Consider the following 20,714-nt stretch of genomic DNA (forward strand, 5'->3'; position numbering starts at 1 on the left):
GCGCTCTGAACTTCGGTCTGTGCAGTAAATGTGTCAGAGCTCAGAATCTGCCTTGCCTCAGAAACGTCTCCCCGCCGGGATCAACCCGATTCTCTGTCCCACTCCTATTTGTGTAAGACCCCGATTGTGTCACGAGGCAGACCTGTATAGTTAGGATCTGGGTTGAGACTCAGTTTCCTCTGCTGCAACATGGTTTTACCGTCTTAGTTTTCCATCTCCCAGAGATGTCCTCAGGGGTTGTTGGATACTAAGACCATGGGCCCTGGAGTCCCCAGACCTGGCTATAAATCCAGCCCGCGCGTGGGGTCGCTGTGTGAGCCTCAGTTTGCCCATATGTAAAATGGAGTCATAGTGACCTCAGGATTGTCAGAGGATGGAACTGGCTGAGCACAAGCTCTGGAGACAAGATGGGCGTTTCCCTAGAAATGCTATAAGGGGATTGTTTTTCAATAATCTATTTTTTCCCCAATAATCTAATGTGTTTCTAATCACTTTTTGTTGTTCAGTTGCTAAGTCGTGTCCCACTCTTTGCGACCCCATGAACGGCATCACACCAGGCTTCCCTGATCGCTTTTGTGTTGTTATAAAAATTTGTTTTAAGAAAGATGCTCAGATGTCTGTTAACGTGAGCGGTGGGGGGAGGCTCAATATTGTTAAGTAAAATTCAGAGCACAGATTGTGTGTCCTCAATGTGCTCAAGGGACATGAGGCAAAAGTTTAGGAGGGAAAGCTAAGGAAAAGCTCATTCTCCTGGGGGAGGATGAACATTCCAGGGCAGAAAGGGAGAAAACCAGGGAGTCTGCATGTCCTCCCTCTGAAAGCTGAACTGAGAAAAACACTGGGGAAACCCCTCTCGGAGACTGGCGCCAGAAGCAGCTGGAAGGCTTGTGATGTGCAGAAGCTGCCAACCTCCAGTGGATTGATGGCTTCTGGCAGGCAGGGGGAAACCAGTAAAAGCTCTACTGTCAGCTGGGAAATTTGGTACTAAGTTAAGATTTGGAGCAAGTTAACAATCCCAAAGGCACACAGCAATCTGAGGGGGGAAAAAATCTATAGCTTGTATCACAAAACTGTTAATATCCTTAATATATAAAGAGTTATTAGAGATCAATAAGAAAAAGATAAACTCTCCTGAAGAGAAAAGTAGGTAAAAGCTCTGAACAGGTAACTCACTAAAACAAAGCAAAACATAAAACACACAAACATACAAATGGTCAGTAGAGATATTTTTAGGTGATGCTCACTAGTGGTAAAGAACCCCCCTCCCACTGCAGGAGACGTAAGAGATAAGGGTTCCATCCCTGGGTTGGGAGGATCCCCTGGAGAAGGAAATGGCAACCCACTCGAGAATTCCTGCCTGGAGAATCCTATGGACAGAAGAGACTGATGGGCTACAGTCCAAAGGGTCAGAAAGAGTCAGACACAACTGAGTGACTTAGCATGCATGCACGTAGTCATCAAAGAAATTAAAACAATGCAATCTGTGTGTGTCTATCAGATTGGCAGTCTTTCTTTCATGAAAAGTCCCAGTGTTTGGAAAGGAGAATATGCACAAATACTGTTGGTGGGAGTGTTAATAAAAGGCACAGCCTTTCTGGAGAGGAGTAGGGGTCATAATAAGCCTTGAAATGGTACATATGTTTTGACTCAGAAATTCCACAAGTAGACATTTATCCGCTGAGAATGATGATAAGTGTGGGCAGAGCTTCAGCGCTGGAATGTCCCCAGAGGAGGCCGTGGGCGTAGTGGCTAGCCCTCGGTGCTGGGGCCTGGTTGCCTGGAGCAAGTCCCTCTCCAAGCCTCAGTTTATACATCTGTAAAATGGAAAAGTATCATAATGATGCCAAAACATTTGGACATATCAAGTGCCTGGCATATAATAGATACCTAGGAAATGGAAACTTAGTGAGAAAAGCTTAATAGAAACGTAAAAGCACCCAGAAGATACGTACGTGGGCCACCGAGAGAATTAGAGTTTCACAGAGAGGCTCCTAAACACATGAAAAGACTCTCCACCTCATTCCCAATAAGATATGTTCACTCAGAAGATCTGAGAAATCCCAAGTCAGCTGACAGCCTGTGGGGAAATAGTCCACCTCCAGGTGAGGGGGTACCAGGTGGGACCACCTTGATGGAGAGCACTCGGGAAACTGCTACCGAAATGACAAACATATATGCTCTAAACCCTGAGATTTCACCTTGGGGGATTTACCCCCTTGCAATGAAAAGTACATGAAAGGTCATTCACAGTGGCATTAGCTATCAGTGCAAAAGACTAGAAGCAAAACCCCATCATCAATTAGATTCTGGTTAAATTGATGCTGGGAAAGGCTGAAGGCAGGAGGAGAAGGGGACAACAGAGGATGAGATGGTTGGATGTCATCACTGACTCAATGGACATGAGTTTGAGCAAGCTCTGGGAGATGGTGAAGGACAGGGAAGCCTGGCATGCTGCAGTCTATGAGGTCGCAAAGAATCAGACACGACTGAGAACTGAACAACAGTAGGTTAAGAAGCCCATCCACAATCCCTCATCCTACCTGCAAATCCCCAAATATTCTGACATTTCAGGATAATTTTAATCATTTAAAAAGTGTCCAATCTTCATTCATCCCAGTGAGTGAGAATATTCATCAGTTTATCTACAGCAATTGACTCTGAGTTCATTAAAAGGCACAGCCTTTCTGGAGAGGAGTAAGGTGAAGGTGTGGGGGTCATAATAAGCTTTGAAATGGTACATACGTTTTGACTCATATATTCCACTAGTAGACATTTAAATCTGTTGAGAAATGACCCTGAGCTCAGTCACTTCAGTCATGTCCAACTCTTTGCAGCCCTATGGACTATAGCCTGTCAGGCTCCTCTGTCCATGGGATTTCCCAGGCATGAATACTGGAGTGAGTTGCCATGCCCTCCTCCAGAGGATCTTCCTGACCCAGGGATTGAAACCATATCTCCTGCATTGCAGACAGATTGTTTACCCACTGAGCTACCTGAGAAACCCGATTGACTCTGAGATGCTGTCCCAGATCAACTGGGATGTGTATTAGCTACTGCCACATAACAAAGGACCCCAAAAGTTAGCCACTGAAAACTACATTTATTATCTCAGAGTTTCTGTGGGTAAAGAATGTGGGAGCCACATAGCTGGGTGGGTTCACAAAGCTCTCAAAACAGTGATACCCAAGGGAGTTGAGGAGCTGTGAGCCACTCCGGAATCCCTACATCCACCCTGGGCTCTGAGCACCCAGATTATAAACATCTTGCCCATTGGTCTGCTTCCAGTTGGACCAGCTGTTTTCTGTCCCATTTCAGGGAATTCTCACTCTACATGCATTTACTGTTCCAACAAGGAGCTTGCTGTAGGGTCCTATAGTAGGAAGCCAGGCTGCCCCAGCCCTGGGGCAGTTTCTTGCATTGTTTAAGGTGAACTCAAAACTCCCATCACCACTATCTTCCCCACCAGTGTTGGGAACCAGTGGCTGCTGGGAGAGGCCCTATAGGGTCCTGACAAGAAGAAATGGGACACAAATTCATACGCATGTCAGAGGAGACCTCTGTCACTCAGGTACACTCTGTGGCTTCCCACTGCCCTAGTTCACTATGAGCCTGGCCAACCTGGCCAAGTCAGCAGACAAGGTGCATGCTGCTCCATCCAAGAACCCACACTCACAACCCCCTGGAGACCCCCCTGCCTGACCCCCAGCAATTCACTGGCATGGGCCAAGAACCTCTAAGCGCCTCACCTGCTTCTGCCTGGTCCCATGGCGCCTCTGAGCAGTCATCCAGAATGCAGGATATGTTTCTGGCCCCAAGGGCCTTTTTCAATTCTAAAATAAAACAGAAACCCCTGAGCCCATGTGGATAAACCCCGTAATCCACGGCTTCCATGAATTTTCCCAGAGAGGCCACAAGAGGGCAAAGGATGGGGGATGTATCTCAACCAGGAACCCTAAAGGAATGGCTCATATGAACCTATGTCCACACCTGTGCCCATGGCAGACATTGCTAGCCAATCCTCACACCTTCACTGAGCCTGAATGCGACCTACTCTACCTTCCAGCACAGCACTTCAAACAGACATTACAAATCAATTCAGGATGGAAACCCCGCCCCCAGCTACCCACCATACCCCGCCCACATGACATGTAAAGCCTCTAGGAATAGAAACTTGTTTTCTAAAAACTTTTTTCCACAGAACAGCCTTTTTCCATTTAAAATGTCCCCTATTCTAAGATAACTGGGTTCTTTTTGTTTGGCCATGCACAGAACAAGGACTTCTTACCCTTACTTCCTGGCTCCCAGAAATTTGCTGTCTCTGAGTTTCTCCTCTGAGATTCTCTGAGTTTCTTCTCACCTTTACTTCCTGGCTCTCAGAATTTTGCTAACTCTGACTGCTCCATCTGCATCCCTTCTTACTCTTTTTTTTTTTTTTCAAATACATATACATATATATGCATTTAATTTTATTTATTTATTTTATTTTTGGCTGCACTGGGTCTTTGTTGCTGTGTGGGCTTTTCTCTAGTTGCAGCAGGTGGGGGATTCTCTCCAACTGCAGAGCAGCTTCTCGTTGCAGTGGCTTCTCTTGTGGCAGAGCACAGGCTCTGGGGCACATGGGCTTCAGTAGTTGCAGCATGGGCTTAGTTGCCCTGAGGCATATGGGATCTTAGTTCCCAGACCAGGGATCGAACCTGTGTCCCTGCACTGGCAGGCAGATTCTTAACCACTGGACTGCCAGGGAAATCCCCTTTCTTCTTCTTTGTGTCCTTCAAATCCAGGCCCTTTGGGACGCCTCTCCAGTCTATCCACACCATTTCCAGGGTTGTGGTCCCTCCCATGTACCTAGTAACACCTAAGGCCAACAACAGCCTCTGATTTCTGCCTCTTCCTCATGCCTGGGCTCTGTCCCCTTGGTTTCTGCCCCTGCTCAAGTCCATCGTTTGCTCCCAGGACCAGGTCCTCAGCCTCCTCTCTAGCTGCCAGTCTGGCCTCTCTTGCCCTCTGCTCACACACTCTCCATGGCTCTCTATTGCCTGCCATGAAATGTCTAAACTCCTCTGCCTGTCATGCAAGGCCCTGCACATCTTCCCTGACAGCCTCCAGCCTCCTCTCCTTCTGTCTGTGTCAGCGGTGGCATTCCCTGAATAACCATTACACGTTGCTCATTACCCTGTGAGTACACATGTCTCAGCAGTCACAGGCATTGGGTCAAGAAGGAAGCGACAAGGCAGGAGGGAGAAGAGACCGTTCAGGAACCTCTTCCCAGTCCAGGAAATCCTGAGAGGCCTATTCCCAAGTCCAGGTACACTTGGGGCCTCAATGCCAGCTCAGAATAAAACAGGGAGAGGTTATTTGAATGAATAAATGTAAATATGTATCCCAAGTTTTTAAATTTTCCCTCCCTCCTTTCAGCCTAAGAACTCCTACACATCCCTCACAGCCCCACTCCAGTGCCCCCTCCTTCAGAGAACTTCCATCACTGTCCCTATAGGCTCTCCCACCTTCTTTCCCAGTCCTGGCCCTGAGTCAAAAGGTTAGTGTTCACAGGAAGTGAGAGGCAATGGGGACTCTAGTAGGGCTCAGTAGACACAGCAAGGAGTCACTAGGCTCCCCTGAGCTGTAGGGGGAGGGGCTCACCTCGATTGATCCTCTGGAGCAGGAACCCCCGGACAACATCCTCGTAAATCCCCTCGATGGTCAGGGCAGGGCTGCCCACAGCAAGGACGTCCCCTTCAAACTTAAGCAGCTCCTGGAACCGAAGCAGGTGAGGGGCTGAGCTAGAGGAGTGGGCTGTGTGTGACATAGGTTCCAGCCCCAGCTTTGTCACTGATTAGTCAGGTAAATTTGGGCCTCAGTCTCCTCATCTTTAAAATGGACTCCTTCCCCAGCTTTGTCACTGATTCAGTTCAGTTCAGTTGCTCAGTCATGTCTGACTCTTTGCAACCCCATGGACTGCAGCACTCCAGACTTCCCTGTCCATCACCAACTCCCAGAGTTTACTCAAACTCGTGTCTATTGATTAGCCAGGGAAATTTGGGCCTCAGTCTCGTCATCTTTAAAATGGACTCCTTGGCTCATTATTCCCTTGGTTGTTGTGGGGATTGGTGAAACAAAGCACATCCCACCTCAGTGGGAACAGTATAGGTTTTCCTGCTGGGTCCCCTCACAGCCACTTTCTGCCTGACCCCTCCTGCAGACCACTTTCCAGTGCCCCTAAGCCGTGTGTAGCCAGGTGCCTGTGACCTCTTCCCTTTTCTACTTCCCACCTTCTTGCTCGCCAAGCTCCAACCACACTCGCCTTTTCACTGTTTTCCAACATACCAGGAACAGATCTACCTCAGGGCCTATGCACATGCAAAAAACACCCTTCCCCCGAATATGGCTCATGCCTTTAGTTCACTGCTTCTCAAGCATCATCTTCTCAAAGACAGCCTCCCTAACCTCTCAGAACCCTCCCCACACACACACTGCCTCTCTGCTTCCTCCTTTCTCTGAAGCCTGTATCACCTGCTGATATATGATACATGGGACCCCACGCCAGCTCTCAAATGGCAGACATCGAGCTTTGTCATGGGAGAAGCAGAGAACGTTATGGAAGCCCAGAGGAGCCGTCTGACCCAGCCTCAGGGCTCAGGGAACCAAAGTCTTTAAGCATCAGGGTGGCTCTATGATGCTTGGTTGTTCTGTAGGGCCTGCCCCCCATCAGCTCACCGCTTTGCAGCTCGGCTCCAGCTGGCTCAACACAAAGGGCAAGAAGATGCAGAGCAGCCAGCTGTGGATGAACCTCCTCCGCGCCGAGCTGCTATCCGACTGGAATTTCTGCATGACAACACACAGCACTGGTCCCCCAACCACCTGAACAGGCAGGCCCATTGCCATGCCCTCCTCGCAGACCTCACCTTCAGCACACGCCCCCTGACTTTCTCCAGCTGCTGGGTGGCCTGGTCGCAGTCCAGAGTCGTGGTCAGACACTGGTCAGCCAGCTGTAGGAAGGTGGTCACGGCGTCAGCCATGAGCTGTGGGAGGAGATGCTGAGATGAGCCTTGGAAATCCATGCTCTTTCTGGGCCCTGCGCCTGCTCAGTTGAACCCTTCTCAGTATCCAGCCTGCCCTGAGCAGCTGCCTCCCCCCAGGCTCCTTCTTGTCCCAAGATACAGTACCCTTGAGACTTCCTTGGTGGTTCAGTGGCTAGGACTCTGAGCTCCCAATGTAGGAGGCCTGGTTTGATCCCTGATCAGGGAACTAGGTCCCACATTATGCAACTAAGAGTTCGCATGGCACAACTGAAGATTCCACGTGCTGCAACTAAGGATCCTGCGTCCACAACTAACACTGGGAACAGCCAAATAAATATTTAAAAATACAATTTTAAAAAAGAAAAATATAGCACTCTCTTCCTCTTAGGATCTGAGCCTCATCCAGTCAGTGCCAGGAGGCCCAGCATGGGGAGCAGAGAGTTCTCCAGAGTCCAGGCTGCATGACTGAGCCCTCTTGTGCAGTATGCAGACCGAACAACTGGGCCAGGCGGTACTGGGTCTTCTCAATCTGTCTCTCTCACTTACCATGTCCATTAGCAGGTCCCATCCCCTTGGCCTTCAAAACCCCTGGCTTCTCTCCACCACCTGCTCTGGTTCAGACTTCTTTGCTTCCATTCCTGCCACCAACAGCCACTGCTCCCCGTGGCAGGCAGGGCTTTCTAAAAAACTTTGAATTTGCTCGTGCCCCTCTCCTGCTCACACACGTGCTGTGGTTCGCATTGCCCTTGAAAAGAACCCAGCCCCTGCAGCCCCATTACTCAAGGCCCTGATTCATCTGCCTCCCCACCTCTCTGTCATCTTTCTCACATCGTTGCCCGCTCTTGAAATCTACAACCCAATGTCTCTAAACTGCTTTACTTTCCTGAAGGTGGACAAGCTCTCTCACCTTCCAGGGCTTAACCACACTGTTCATTACACCCAGGACATACCCTATTCCCATTCCTCCCATGGCTGTCCCAGCCTGGCAGTCCTCTCCTGCTGGAAACTCTCCCGACCCTGGAGATGAATCAGGTGCCCCCTCAGGGTTCCCATAGCACCTTGGGTGTCCCCGTCACAGCCCTGTCCATCAGATGAGGTTACTGCCTGCTCATGAGTTCATGTCTGCGTGACACTGGGAGCCCGGGCAGGGAGGCTCAGGTCTGTCTGGGTCATTGTGGTCTCAGCACACACGAAGCACCTGTTAAGTAGGGGCTGCCATCCTTACCTTGTCTCCTCCCAGTCTTCCACTAACGCTTACCTGCTGTGCGAGATCCTGGGCCCCAAACACTAGGCTCTGTATTCCAAAGAAGCCAAACAGTGCTGCCAGCTGCCCCAGCTGCCCCCGGCTCCTCTTGGCCTCTCGGTAGCAAATCTGCATCCGCTCTGGGTCCCATGGCATCTCCCCAAATGAGTACACCTGCATTCCAATGACAGTCAGGTGAGAAAAACACCACCAGTGGAAAAGCAGGGCTAAGGGCCTCACGGCCAATTCATTGAAGGGGAAACACAACTGGGAACACATCCCAACTCAGTTGTCACCAAAAAAAAAAAAAACCACAATAAAGGTGAGGTATGGTGTGATGGACATAAAATGGTGAAACTTGAAAAAGATCATGCTGTGGTGATGGCGTGACTGAGGGGAAATGGGCACACCCAGCCCTTGTCCCACCAATGCCATCACCTGATGTTCTCTTTGTGCGAGATCCTGGGGCTGCAGAAGTGGAATAATCCAAAGTGGTATTTTCCCTCAAATTGCCCACGCAAAAGTTGGAGGAGACAGAGTTTAGACAAACAACTATAGTAGTGTGTAAATGCTCATATGAGGAGGGAAGCATAAGCAGCTGCAGCTGCAGAAAGGACCAGGGAAAATTTCTGCAGGAGGTGACTATGAAACAGAGATGTGAAAATTAATAAAGGGAGGGTTAGTGTTAGTCACTCAGTCATGTCTGACTCTTTGAGACCCTATGGACTGTAGCCCACCAGGCTCCTCTGTCAATGGGATTCTCCAGGCAAGAATACTGGAAACCTCATTTAAAATGAAGTCGTGGGAGTTCCCTGGCAGTCTAGTGGTTAGGATTTGGCACTTTCACTGCCATGGCCCAGGTTCAATCCCTGGTCAGGGAACTGAGATCCCACAAGTCGAGTGGCTGGGCCAAATAAATAAATAAAACGAAGCCATTAAGCCCTGAAGGGAGAGCTCTCATGCACTGCCACTCCTTGCCCTCTGCCCGCCCCTCCAAACAGGGAAAAGAAAATTACTGCTTTACCACTCCCACAGGAGGAAGATTTTCTCCTTACCTAGTAACAGCCCCAACCAATGAGAAACTACCACCACTCAGCCAATGAGAAAGTGTCACCATCCTGAACTCCTGCTTTCCTTCAAAGTCACCCCTCCCAACTTCCTCCTTTTTCTCTATAAAGTAACATTCCTCCCCTTTGTCAGACTTGCCTATGGTTTTGCCCTAGCTTGCCTGTCCCAAATTGCAATGTGGGGGCTGTCTCTCTCTCCCTAAAATGTTTTGTTGGTAAAATAACTGGCTGTTTCATTTTAAAGGTCAACAGACAGTGAGTTGAATGTTTCTTGGCATGTAGTATGCTCTCATTTCATAGCAGAAGAACTGAGCTGACCTGCATAGAGCAGAATTCTGTCTTAGGAGATGGGGTGGGCTGTGGCCAAACAAGTGAATGGGAGGAGAAAGAGTTTTCAGGTGCGGTGACTCCAGATGAATGTTCCTAAATCGCTAATCTTGTCCTCTTACTGCTCCCCGCCCCATCGTGGCCCACCCCGAGTAAAATGCAGCCTAGAAGAAAGTTCGGAGATTTTCAAAAGATGATTTTCAAACAAGAAAGATGCAAGGTTCACGTGACTCTTCCATAAAGTTAAGACACTGCCCATAGGCCCGATGAACCCAGAGCCCCCGGAGCTCACCTCCTTCCGCAGCTGGGTGCTGGAGGAACTCCCACGAAGGAGGCGGAACAGGCGGTCCATGCCCTGGGTTAGGAGGGTCCGCACCGCCGCGAGTTCGGCTTCCACAGTGCTCAGCAGCGTCTGTGTGATCCGGGGCAGCTGTGCATCCACCTTCCCGCGCAGGCACGACTCCAGGGGGCCCTGGACCTCGGCTACGAGTGGATGACACCGGCCTGGATCTCCTCCAGGTGCTCAGCAAATGGGAGAGGGGAGGGGAGGAGGTGTGCGACTATTTCCTCAACAGGGTGAGGAAGATGGGAGCGCAGACTCTGAGTATCCTCCTCTACCTTATTTTACGAATGAGAAAACTGAGGCTTCAAGTGCGGTGAGGATCAGCTCAAAAGTCGCACACTAGCAGGCTGAGTCCGGATTCAAACCCAGTTCTCTTTGTTACTGCGCTGAGTAGGTGCCATCTCCGCCGTTTGACCGGACAACCCCCAACCCGGATCAGACCCCGCTATTGCCAACGCCTCGGCGCATCTCCCCACCCAGTCAGGGTCTGCAGTCTCACCCTCTGCATCCCTGGCTCCCCCTTCCCGCGGCCCAGTTCTTCCTCTTGACTCGGCCCTTGTCTCGCCCCTAAACCTAACCCTAACCCTCACCCTAAACCTCAAAACCACGTCCATTCTCCCACTTCGGCCCCGCCCTTTCCTTTTCTGGCCCTGCCCTGCTAGGTCTCCGGGTTCCAGATCATTGGCCCCCACCCCTTACACCCAACCAGTTCCCCTTCTTTCTCTAGGGCTCCCAGCCCCGCCCCCACTCAAGCCCCGCCCCTCTGGGCCACGCCCCCGGACCGCACCCTTCAGCCTCAAAGCCACGCGCGCCTGCAGCCGCAGCATCTGATCCACGTCTGGGCGGATTGTCTTCTCCAGGGCCGCGAGCAGCTCGTCCTTTTCTGGCTGGAAGGCGCGGAGCCCCGCGGTGGCCCCAGCCAGGACTGCAGAGTGGACGGCGTCCAGGAGCTGCTCAGACCAGCGAGGGGACCCGACAAAGGCCAGGGGCGCAGTAGACAGCCAAGACGGGGCGGGGATGAGAGGGACGGAGAGACAGAGACGGGCACAGAGAGACGCGCAGAGAAACTGGGCACTCAAGTCCGACTCCTATCCCACTCCTGGCCTCCCGAGCGTCCCTACTCCACCTCCTCGACCCTGTGCCTACCTTGGTCCAGGCCCAGGCCCGGGCGCGGCCGGCTCCTCGCAGGCCGGGCAGGGTCTGGGCTCGCAGCGCTGGCAGCAGCTCCCGCATCAGTACCGAGGTCAGCACCTGCGGGAGAGGTGGCCATGGGTGCTTCGGTGGGCCGAGAGGGGTCCTGGGGGTCCCGGGTGCGGCCTGGTGGGGCACTGACCTCAGCGTCGGAACCTAGGGTCACGTCATCGTTGCCAAATTGGCCGTGTTGTTGCCGGTAGAGCCGTATGGCATCTAGGAAGGCACGGGCTGCCGGCGCTTGACTTCGCTGCAGGACTGAGGGGGCGACTCCTAAGTGTCCACCCATCCCTCCCCTGCTCTCCTCAGGCTGCCTGGCTCCCCATCACTTCAGGAGGAAGCCCTCCACCTCCTCGCCAGGTTCAAACAGCTAGGTCAACCACTTCCAGAACTTTGCACAAAGAATTGCCCTCCACAGGAAGCACACCTCCCTAAGACCATCATCAGCCCATAAAGGAGCTTTATGTTTTGTTGTTGTTCAGATGCTCAGTCGTGTCTGATTCTTTGTGACCTTGTGAACTGTAGCACACCAGATTCCTCTGTCCTCCACTATCTCCTGCAGTTGGCTTAAATTCCTGTCGATGCCGATGCCATTTAGGAAAAGACGTCCCCTACAGGCAGTCACCACCCAAGTCCCAAGGCAGTCTCCAGTTGCCTCTCCAGTTAGGTACGCTTGTTCAGTCAACAACCTGCCCAACTGTACGTGTCAATTCTGTTCTTCTTCTTGACCTGGCTGGTCCCTCATCTTTTTGAGACTCCAGCTTTGACTTCCCCTCCCTGATCCCCAGGCTAAGCTCCCACAGGCCTGTGCCCTCATCACAGCCCTGGCCATGCATAATTGTCTGTTTCCCCTCTGTCCTTCCCCACGATCCATTTTATAGATAAGGAAACTGAAGCTTGGAGAGGATTCCACAGCCAGCAGGAGCAGAGCCATCTGACCCCAGATTCTGCACCCCACCACTGCCTGCCCTTTGCCAGGACCCACCTGTGCCTCGAAGCCGGATGCCGCCCTGCAGGGCTAGTCTCCAGGCACGCTGCGCCTCCCCTGTGGCTGCAGAGAAACAGAGGTGCTGGCGGAAGGGATGCTGCAGGAACAGGGGGAAGCTAACAGGCATTTCCAAGAGGGGATCAGGCTCTTCCTGTGTATGGTCTCCTGAAAGCAGACAGAGAAGCTCGCATCTTCATTCATTCATTCCCTTCATTCACCACGAAATGCTTCTCTGTGTGTGAGCTCAATTGCTCAAGTCATGTCCGACTCTTTGCGACCCCATGGACTGTAGCCCACCAGGCTCCTCTGTCTGTGGAATGTTCGCAAGAATACTGAAATGCTTAGAAGATCCTTATTCCAGCTCAGTCCCAGGAGGAGGTGTGCCCAGGGCAGATATTAATAATCCACCTCAGCATTCTCCTCAACACAGAGGCCTGGGCAGCCACCAACAACGGTCTGAATTGGCATGTGATCTGAGTCCTGCTTGCTGGAGGGTGCTGGAGTCAGCTAGGCCCAGATTCATACCTGGCCAAACCATTTTCTAGCTCTTTGCACAGATTTCCATCACCCTAAAAAAACCCTCAGTTTTCTTATCTGTAAAATGGGCTAAAAAGTGATACCAATGACCTAGAACTATTGGGAGGACAAAAATGAGTGAATTTATTTCAATTAATTAAATTGGCAGTGTTTTAGTTGCTAAATTGTGTCTGACTCTTGTGGCCCCATGGACTGTAGCCCACCAGGTTCCTCTGTGCATGGAATTTTTCCAGGCAAGAATACTGGGGTGGGTTGCCATTTCCTTCTCTAGGGGATCTTCGCTACCCAGGGATCAAACCCAGGTCTCCTAGGCTACCTGTGGTCTCTTGCACTGCAGGCAGATTCTTTACCAACGGAGACACCAGGGAATCCCAGATTACTTAAATTGGGATCTCGTAAATCCTTAAGTGTTTTGTTCAGATTTCCAGAATGATATATATATAAACTGCAGTAAAATACAATAATGCAGAAAGAAGTGGACATTCCTCATCAAGTGGCCCTTTAATCGCAGCCTCCAGAGATGAGAATAACTGTTAACAGTTTGGGAGACATTACTCCAGATTTTAAAATCTGCACAAAGCTGTATGGGATGCATTTTTAACAGGATGGAGTTTTCTGATGTATAACTGGCCTTTGGCTCCTGTGTATGTCTGGGATACATTCAGAGGCTGCACAGATTTCCTTCCTAAGGGTCAGGCCATAGTTCATTTAATCAACCCCAAAGGATGAGTATTTGGGTGGACTCCCATCTTTTCAACATCATCATCAACATTTCTGCAGACGGTTTTTATTGCTACATCTTTGCATCATTAAGCAGCAGAATAGCTCTGCAGTGAAGCAAAGGGTGGAATTCTAGCTCTGTCTCTTACGGTGTGGTAGTCCTCAGCCACAGTGTCCCCTTCTACGAAATGGGCTGATTAGTGATGGGACTGCCTCCTGGGCAGTCAATGAGATGACGCAGGCCCTCAGTCAGATGCATGCCAGCCACTTATGTTGCTCCTTACTCTATTCAGAGAGAGGAGGAGGAGGAGTGGGGAGGAAGGGGAGGTGAGGGGAAGGGAGGTTGGAGGGGCAGGAAGAGGAGGAGTATGGAGGAAGGGAGTAAAGGCAGGAAGGAGGGAAGGAGAACCCTCCTGGAAACACTAAACTGAACAGTTAGATTCTTACCCAGTCTGTACAGTTTTCCTGCCCACCACTGTCCATCTCTCCATATGCTTGCTGACACCAGATTTTTATCATTTCTACCCTTTGCTGCTTTTATTCTGGTTTAGTGACCTAACTCCTTCACCTTGACAAGAGTGGGTGTTTCTCTTCCAAGAGACAGAGTGCTCACCAGAGGCAATGCTGCCCCTAAGGACACTTGGCAGTTTCTGGAGTTATATTTGGTTGTCACATTTGGGATGCAGAGTGCTATTGGCATCTGGGGGGTGGAGGCCAGGGATACTATTTAACATCCTATGGTGCAGTGGGCAGCCCTCACTGCAGAAAAAAATGATCTGGCTCCAGTATCACCAGTGCAAAAGTAGAGAAGCCAGCTCTTGGGGTCCCCAGGAGCCTTACTTGAGGAGTCTGGGCAGAGAGCATCCAACAGGCAGAGATATTCATGTTGGGAAGTCAGGACTGTGTACCCCGTCAGGGTCGTGGAGCCCAGGGGACGGTCCCCATTTTCATATTCCTGCAAAAGACATCCAAAGAACTGTCTTGGGACAGATCTAAACGGTGGCTTCTATGTCCCAACGTGGGATCAGGGGAAGATTTGGGGTTAACTGGGGTTAACCCACCTCCCTGCCTCCACCCCTCCCCCCTTCCCCACAGTGGAGCAGCCGGTACCCACTGTGTGTTAGGCCAGTGCTATGTGAGGACTATCTCATCGAATCCTCACAGCCCCACGTGGCATAGACCATCATCATCCCATTTCACAGACGTGAAAACTGAGTCCCAGGGAGACAAGGATTCCCCAGCTGGGAAGCAGGACGCAAGTGGGATATGCAAAGACCTCGCATGGTTTCAACCTCACTCTGCTGATGACCACAAATGAGCCCCTACCCTGGCCTGGGCCTCAGTTTACCCACCTGGCACAGCAGGAGATGGTTGCCCATCCAGGGGCCAAGCACACAGATGACCTTGATTCATATTTGATGACTGAAGAAAGGAGGGGGGCTATGCTAGGAACTGGACCCCAAACCCACACTAGGGAGGGTGGGATGGAGAGGTAGATGGACTGTAAGCCACTCACTCACCTCCCTGTGGCTGAACCATTCCAGGCGGCCATCCCCACACAGAACACAGAAGCTTGGCTGCCACTGGGGTGGGTGGCCCCGCAGCTGGGTCAGGGGCCCTCGGTGCTCACGGACTCGGGGTAGCTTCTGCGGGAGGATGGGCAGGCAGAGGTCAGAAGCATCAGATGGTGCCCCGGTGTCCAAATCCCCTGGACAGCTCGTGCTGTGAGCTGGGTGCCCCCAAGCACAAGGGGCTTGGGAGCTGCTGTTGTGCTGTTTTATTCTTTATCACACGCGCTCACAGCATTCACTTCCAAATATGAATCGAGGCGGATACTTTTGTTATCTCCAATTTACTTGCAAGGGGATCCCCCCCAATCTGAGCTTCAGATGAGACCCCAGCCCTGACCAACATCTTGATTGAGAAACTGAAAGAAGCCCCATCTGGATTCCTGACCCACCGTAACTGAGATGATGAATGTGTGTGGGGACGTCCCTGGTGGTCCAGTGGTAAAGAATCCGCCTGCCAATGCAGGGGACATGGGTTTGACCCCTGGTCTGGGAAGATTCCATGCCGTGGCACAGCTAAGCCTGCGCACGACAACTCTGGGCCCACATGCTCTGGAGCCCATAAGCCACAACTGCTGAGCCCGCCCACCCTATAGCCCCCACCCTGCAACAAGAAAAGCCACGGCAATGAGAAGCCCACGCACTGCAACTGAAGAGTAGCCCCTGCTTGCTTGCTGCAACTAGAGAAGCCTGCACATTGCAACGAAGACCCAGTACAGCCAAAATTAAATTAAAAGACATTTTTTTTAAAGATAAATGTGTGTTGTTTGAAGGAGTGATTTTGCAGTGTATTGTTACGCAGCATAGCTAACTGATACGAGTGGGATTGCTAGATCATGGAACAGGTGTTAGTTTATGAGAAATGGCCAGGCCTCTGTCCACAGGCCCCTCCCTCAGGCAGGATGGGACATTAACTTGTTTCGTTTTCTTTATTGCTCATCTCACTACCTGTCGACCTGAATTGTGTTGTCCCACGACTGGGCCCCAGAGTGGTGCCTGGTGCATAGTTGGCACTCGGTAAATATTTGATGACTAAATGACCAGCATTTGTGATGTTTTAATTCTTTGGTAGAGTAGTGGGAACTAAGATGTTTGTTAAAGGATTCTCCATCCCTGTTCCTAGGTCTGACATTTTTCACAGCAATAGAAATGATATACCTAATGCAAATAGATAAAAATAAATATTAAAGAAAATGTTCCAACTGAAGCAAGAGGAAATCCCTCCATGCTGCTTGAACCCCCACATCAGCTGTGCCCTGGCCAGGTGGCTGGGACCAGCAGGTGGTGGAAGGTGCAGGTGGGGGCAACACCCAGACCCCGTGGTGCCCCAAGCGGGACAGGTGGCATCCCAGGTGGGAGTGGGCTCTGTGTCCACGGAGCCCCGATCCCAGGGCAGACACAGCTAGGAGATGGGGTGTCCAAGAGGAAATCTCAGAGCCCTGGTTGGGACAGATGACCCAGTGTCATAAGGACTGTGGGCTCTGGGTTCCAATCTCGCCTCTGCCTCTTGCTGGCAGCGTGACCTCAGGCAGGTCACTTCACCTCTCTGTGCTTTGGTTTCCTCAATAGTCAAAGACTCATCTTCTGAGGCTGGTGAAGATGGAGTAAGTTGGGCAGGACACATGGAGATCCTGGGCACCATCGTCCAGCTCAGAAGACATTTGGAGCTGAGACTGGGTGGCTCCAGGCTCTTTCATTCCATCGACACACTCTTCCTGAGCCCCTACTAGGTACAGGCACCATGGGGGCAGGGGAAATAAGACTTGAAACCTGTCCTTACAGAGCAGACAAGTGGAGGAGGCAGACCTGTGACCCTGGAGCTGCACTGGAGAAGCAGACAGACGGGGGGTTCCAGAGGAGGTGCCCAACTCAGGCAAGGGTGATGGTAATCAAGGAAGGCTTCTTGGAAGAAGTAGCAGCCGAAGTATGGGATGGAATAGGGAGGGTAGCACGTGAAAAGGCCGGGGGTCCAATGGCATGCTGTGCCTTTGGGAACCACACTCAGCCAGGTCACACCTTTTCCAACTGCTGGGCTTTTGTATTGGCTGTGCCCTCTCCCAAAATGACCTTCCGATGTGGGCTCCAGAATGCTCTGGCTCTGTCTCATCCTTTACATCTCAGCTCAGAAGGGCCCTCCTACACCCCAGCTTCCCACCCTCAACACCACCTTTCATTTTGTCTTCCTGGCACCTGTCAGGGGTTATCCTGCATCATGATACATTAACTTGATAACTAACTTGTCATTTCTCCCAATTAGACTGTGAGCCCTGGAGGGCAGAGGGAAGTCTCTCTCAGTTACTGTTGTGTCCCCAGCATCCCTGGTGGGGCTTCCCAGGTGGCACTAGTGGTAAAGACCCTGCCTGCCAATGCAGGAGACATAAGGGATGTGGGTTTGATCCCTGGCTTGTGAAGATGCCCAAAAGAGCATGGCAACCCACTCCAGTATTCTTGCCTGGAGAATTCCATGAACAGAGGGGCCTGGTGGGTTACAGTTCATGGGGTCGCAAAGAGTTGAACACGACTGAAGCAACTTAGCACCCCCTGCACCCCAGCATCCAAGCAGGGATGTGGCAGGCAGCTGATGCTTAGTGAATGTTTGTTCAAAGGATGAATCTTTTTTTTTCTTATGTGTATCCTTTCTGCCCCCAAACTCCTCTCCCATCCAGGCTGCCCATAACACTGGGCAGAGTTCCCTGTGCTATACAGCAGGCCCTCGTTGGTTTTCCACTTTAAATAAAGCAGTGTGTACCTGTTCATCCCAAACTCCCCAACTATCCCTTCCCCCCATCCTTCCCCCTGGCAACCATAAGTTCCTTCTCTAAGTCTATGAGTCTCTTTTCTGTTTTCTACGTTCACTTGTATCATTTCTTTTTAGATTCCACATATAAGGGATGTCATACGATACTTCTTCTCTGACTTACTTCACTCGTATGACAATCTGTAGCTTCATCCATGTGGCTGCAAATGTCATTATTGCATTCCAAGAATGAATTTTTAATAGTCACCCTAGGTCGTGGCTCCAGCAAGGGCAAAGATGTGAAGAGGGACCCTCAAACAAACAGCCTCCCCAGGCTTGCCTGCCCCGTGCCCCCTCCCCTCCTTGTGGCACCCACTTTGCTATGCAGCAGTTGGCATCTGGCTGGCTCCTGGGGGCCCAGCTCTCTGGAGATTTGCCGCAGGACTGAGGCTGCCAGCTGCCCGCGGTAGCAAGGCAGGAAGTTTCTCAGCAGGGTGTCCACCTGGCCTGCAGGGACGAGAGGGTGGTGAGGTGGCTGAATCAGGTCCTCTCAACCTGCCCGAGTGGAGGCCAAACCGGCGGAGAGGCTACTTACGGATTCCCACCCACACCCCAAAGCTTCCCCGAAAGACAGGCTCCAAATCCATTCATCTTTAACCCTCCACGACCTGTTTTTATCCACAGAGGGGTTGGTGGGGGGCAGGGGAGTTAAGGGACTTAGGCTTAATTTATAACCAATATACAACAGAACTTAATTGTATAAATCACAAACATTAATGAGTCTGACACATGTGCACGCCTGTGAAATCATCACAGGTAAAGAACAGATCACTGCATCTGAAAATTTCCTTGTGCCCCTTACCTGAGGAGACTATCCAAATCTTTAAAAACCTCACCCAGCACAAGGGGACTTTCTGGGGGTGATGGATGTGTCCTGTAGCCTGATCTAGGAGGTGATTACACTCGTGTTAAAGCTCTTCAAGCTGTTCTAAGATGTGTGCACTTGACTGCGTCTACAGCACATCCATCGGGCAGACTGGAATGTGGATCTAATGGCTGGAGCTTGAGCAGCAGTTCTGGGCCAGGCAGTGACTCAGGCACAGAAGCCACGTGTGGCAGAACCATGAGATGGGAGGGGTTGGGTTGTCTGTGATCAGCCTGCCTCCACTGTTCCCCTCTGTGTTGTTGTTGTTCAGTCACTCAGTCACGTTCAACTCTTTTGCAACCCTGTGGACTGGAGCCCGCCAGGCTCCTCTGTCCATGGGATTTCCCAGGCATTGCCATTTCCTTCTTCAGGGATTCTAACCCTCTATGAGAGAGAGAATAAATATCTCATTTAAACCACTACAGAAAAAAATGTCACAACTCTGCAGAGTAGCTTATTGAATCCATTCATGTAGTGATAACTTGACCTTGTTTCTTGGTCTCTGTGAGCGCGTGACACACTCTGTGGGTGCTCAGCTGTAGGTATGGAGTGGGAAGGACACTGGCCCTTCTTTGTCTCAAAAGAAGATCTGTGACTCAGTCCCTGAGGTCCACATGGAGGGGCCTATCAGTCCCTGCCCACCTGAGAGATCATTCCACATCTGGCCAGGTTCCGGGCACCTCCCTCCTGGCCCCATGCCTGCACCCGCCCCCCCCCCAACTGAACCCATGCCCCAAGTAGGATTACCACATTTACCCAAATAAAAGTACCTGACACCAATTACATTTGAATTTCAGGTAACTAAGGAATACTTTCAGCACAAATATGCCCTCATGCAAAATTTGAGACACACGGATACTAAAATAAGTATTTATTGCTTTTCTAGAATTCACATTAACAGGACATCCTGTGTAGCTGACAACCCAGCCCTAAATCCAACCTGCCAACATTGGGCTCCTTCCCACCTCACTCACCCTTCAGGTGCTGCTGCTGCTGTTTGTCCAGGGGGCTCGAGGGGCGCCCGCCCATCCTGCTGCCGTCTCCTGGGCTCTGCTGAGTGAAGTAAACACCCCTCTGTTCCCCACAACGCCCCAGGTTCCTCAACTCAGGGGCCACCCTGGGAGCAAGGTGACCTGCAGGGCCCGAGTGCTGCAAGGCCAGCCGCCTGGGATCCAAAGCCAGAGCACAGTCCTGGGGTGTGTGCGCGGGATACCTGCTCCCCACTCTGCCCTGCCCCCTGCCCCGCCTGCCTCACCCTGCACCTGTGTCCTCCCGCTTCCCCTGGGCCAAGTTCCCCAGAACCGGTGGTTTCTGTAGGGGCTGCCCCAGGGTGCGGGTGGAGAAAAAAGACCTAGCTGGCCTCGGAGGGTGGATGAAGGGCAGACATCTGGCAGCACATGAGAGCAACTGTTAGTGTGGGGAGGGCAGGGAAATGGGGAGAAGGCAGGGATAGGGCATCTAAATCATGCACCTATCCGCTCATCTGCACCCAGGCAGAGTGATTCTGGGACCCAAGAGGATTCAGGCCTAGTCCAGCCCCATGTTGGGAAGACAGAACTGGACTGATACCTCCAGTCCTGGGGTCCGTGCTAGGGCAGGAATAGGTGGGGTGCCACTGTTCTGCTGTAGACAGGTGGGACATGTCCCTTCAGATCCTGCTTTACCCATCTACAGCAGAGGACTGTGTTGAATTAGTTGGGCCTCCTTACCCCTTCACCTGTTTTTCCACTGCCTGGCACAAAGCAATCCTCAGTAGGAAGAGAGGGAGGGAGGAAAGACAGAAAGGCAGACAGGGAGGAAGGAAGGTCTACATTTCAGACTGAAATGTGATCAGATGGGGTTTTCACAGGATTTCAGATGAAGAGAGCATCAAATTCCAGTGGGTGCAACATGGACGTGATGGCTGGAGCATAAGCAGCCACTTTGGACCACGAGGTAAAACTCATGTGATGACAATGCACAACTATGATGTCAGTTGCAGAGTCCCCAAAGAGTTCACGACATTGCTCCCTCAGTTCTGGGTGGCCTCCCTCCAGAGGAAAAGCTAAA

At 51.4% G+C, this 20,714-nt stretch overlaps 1 protein-coding gene, 1 long non-coding RNA gene and 1 other non-coding gene across 3 annotated transcripts; 2 read left to right on the forward strand and 1 right to left on the reverse strand.

Moving 5' to 3' along the window:
• Positions 1-431: 431 nt before the first annotated feature.
• Positions 432-19,706, reverse strand: NIBAN3 (niban apoptosis regulator 3). Its single transcript, XM_055541703.1, is given in 16 exon segments — positions 432-923; positions 926-1,004; positions 3,749-3,830; positions 5,641-5,752; positions 6,715-6,822; positions 6,903-7,019; positions 8,278-8,436; positions 9,949-10,139; positions 10,787-10,949; positions 11,146-11,250; positions 11,333-11,448; positions 12,176-12,343; positions 14,276-14,390; positions 14,956-15,081; positions 18,117-18,247; positions 19,640-19,706. Coding segments are annotated over 16 exon segments (2,055 nt in total). The 5' UTR covers positions 19,695-19,706; the 3' UTR covers positions 432-695.
• Positions 9,072-9,143, forward strand: TRNAE-UUC (transfer RNA glutamic acid (anticodon UUC)). The gene has a single exon. It is a non-coding gene; the product is annotated as a tRNA-Glu (tRNA).
• On the forward strand, positions 10,198-11,742 carry LOC129623790 (uncharacterized). Its single transcript, XR_008700647.1, has 3 exons — positions 10,198-10,389; positions 10,727-11,242; positions 11,500-11,742. It is a non-coding gene; the product is annotated as an uncharacterized LOC129623790 (long non-coding RNA).
• Positions 19,707-20,714: the final 1,008 nt, after the last annotated feature.

The sequence above is a fragment of the Bubalus kerabau genome, chromosome 1 (genome assembly GCF_029407905.1).
Source record: "Bubalus kerabau isolate K-KA32 ecotype Philippines breed swamp buffalo chromosome 1, PCC_UOA_SB_1v2, whole genome shotgun sequence".
NCBI classification, from domain to species: Eukaryota; Metazoa; Chordata; class Mammalia; order Artiodactyla; family Bovidae; genus Bubalus; species Bubalus kerabau.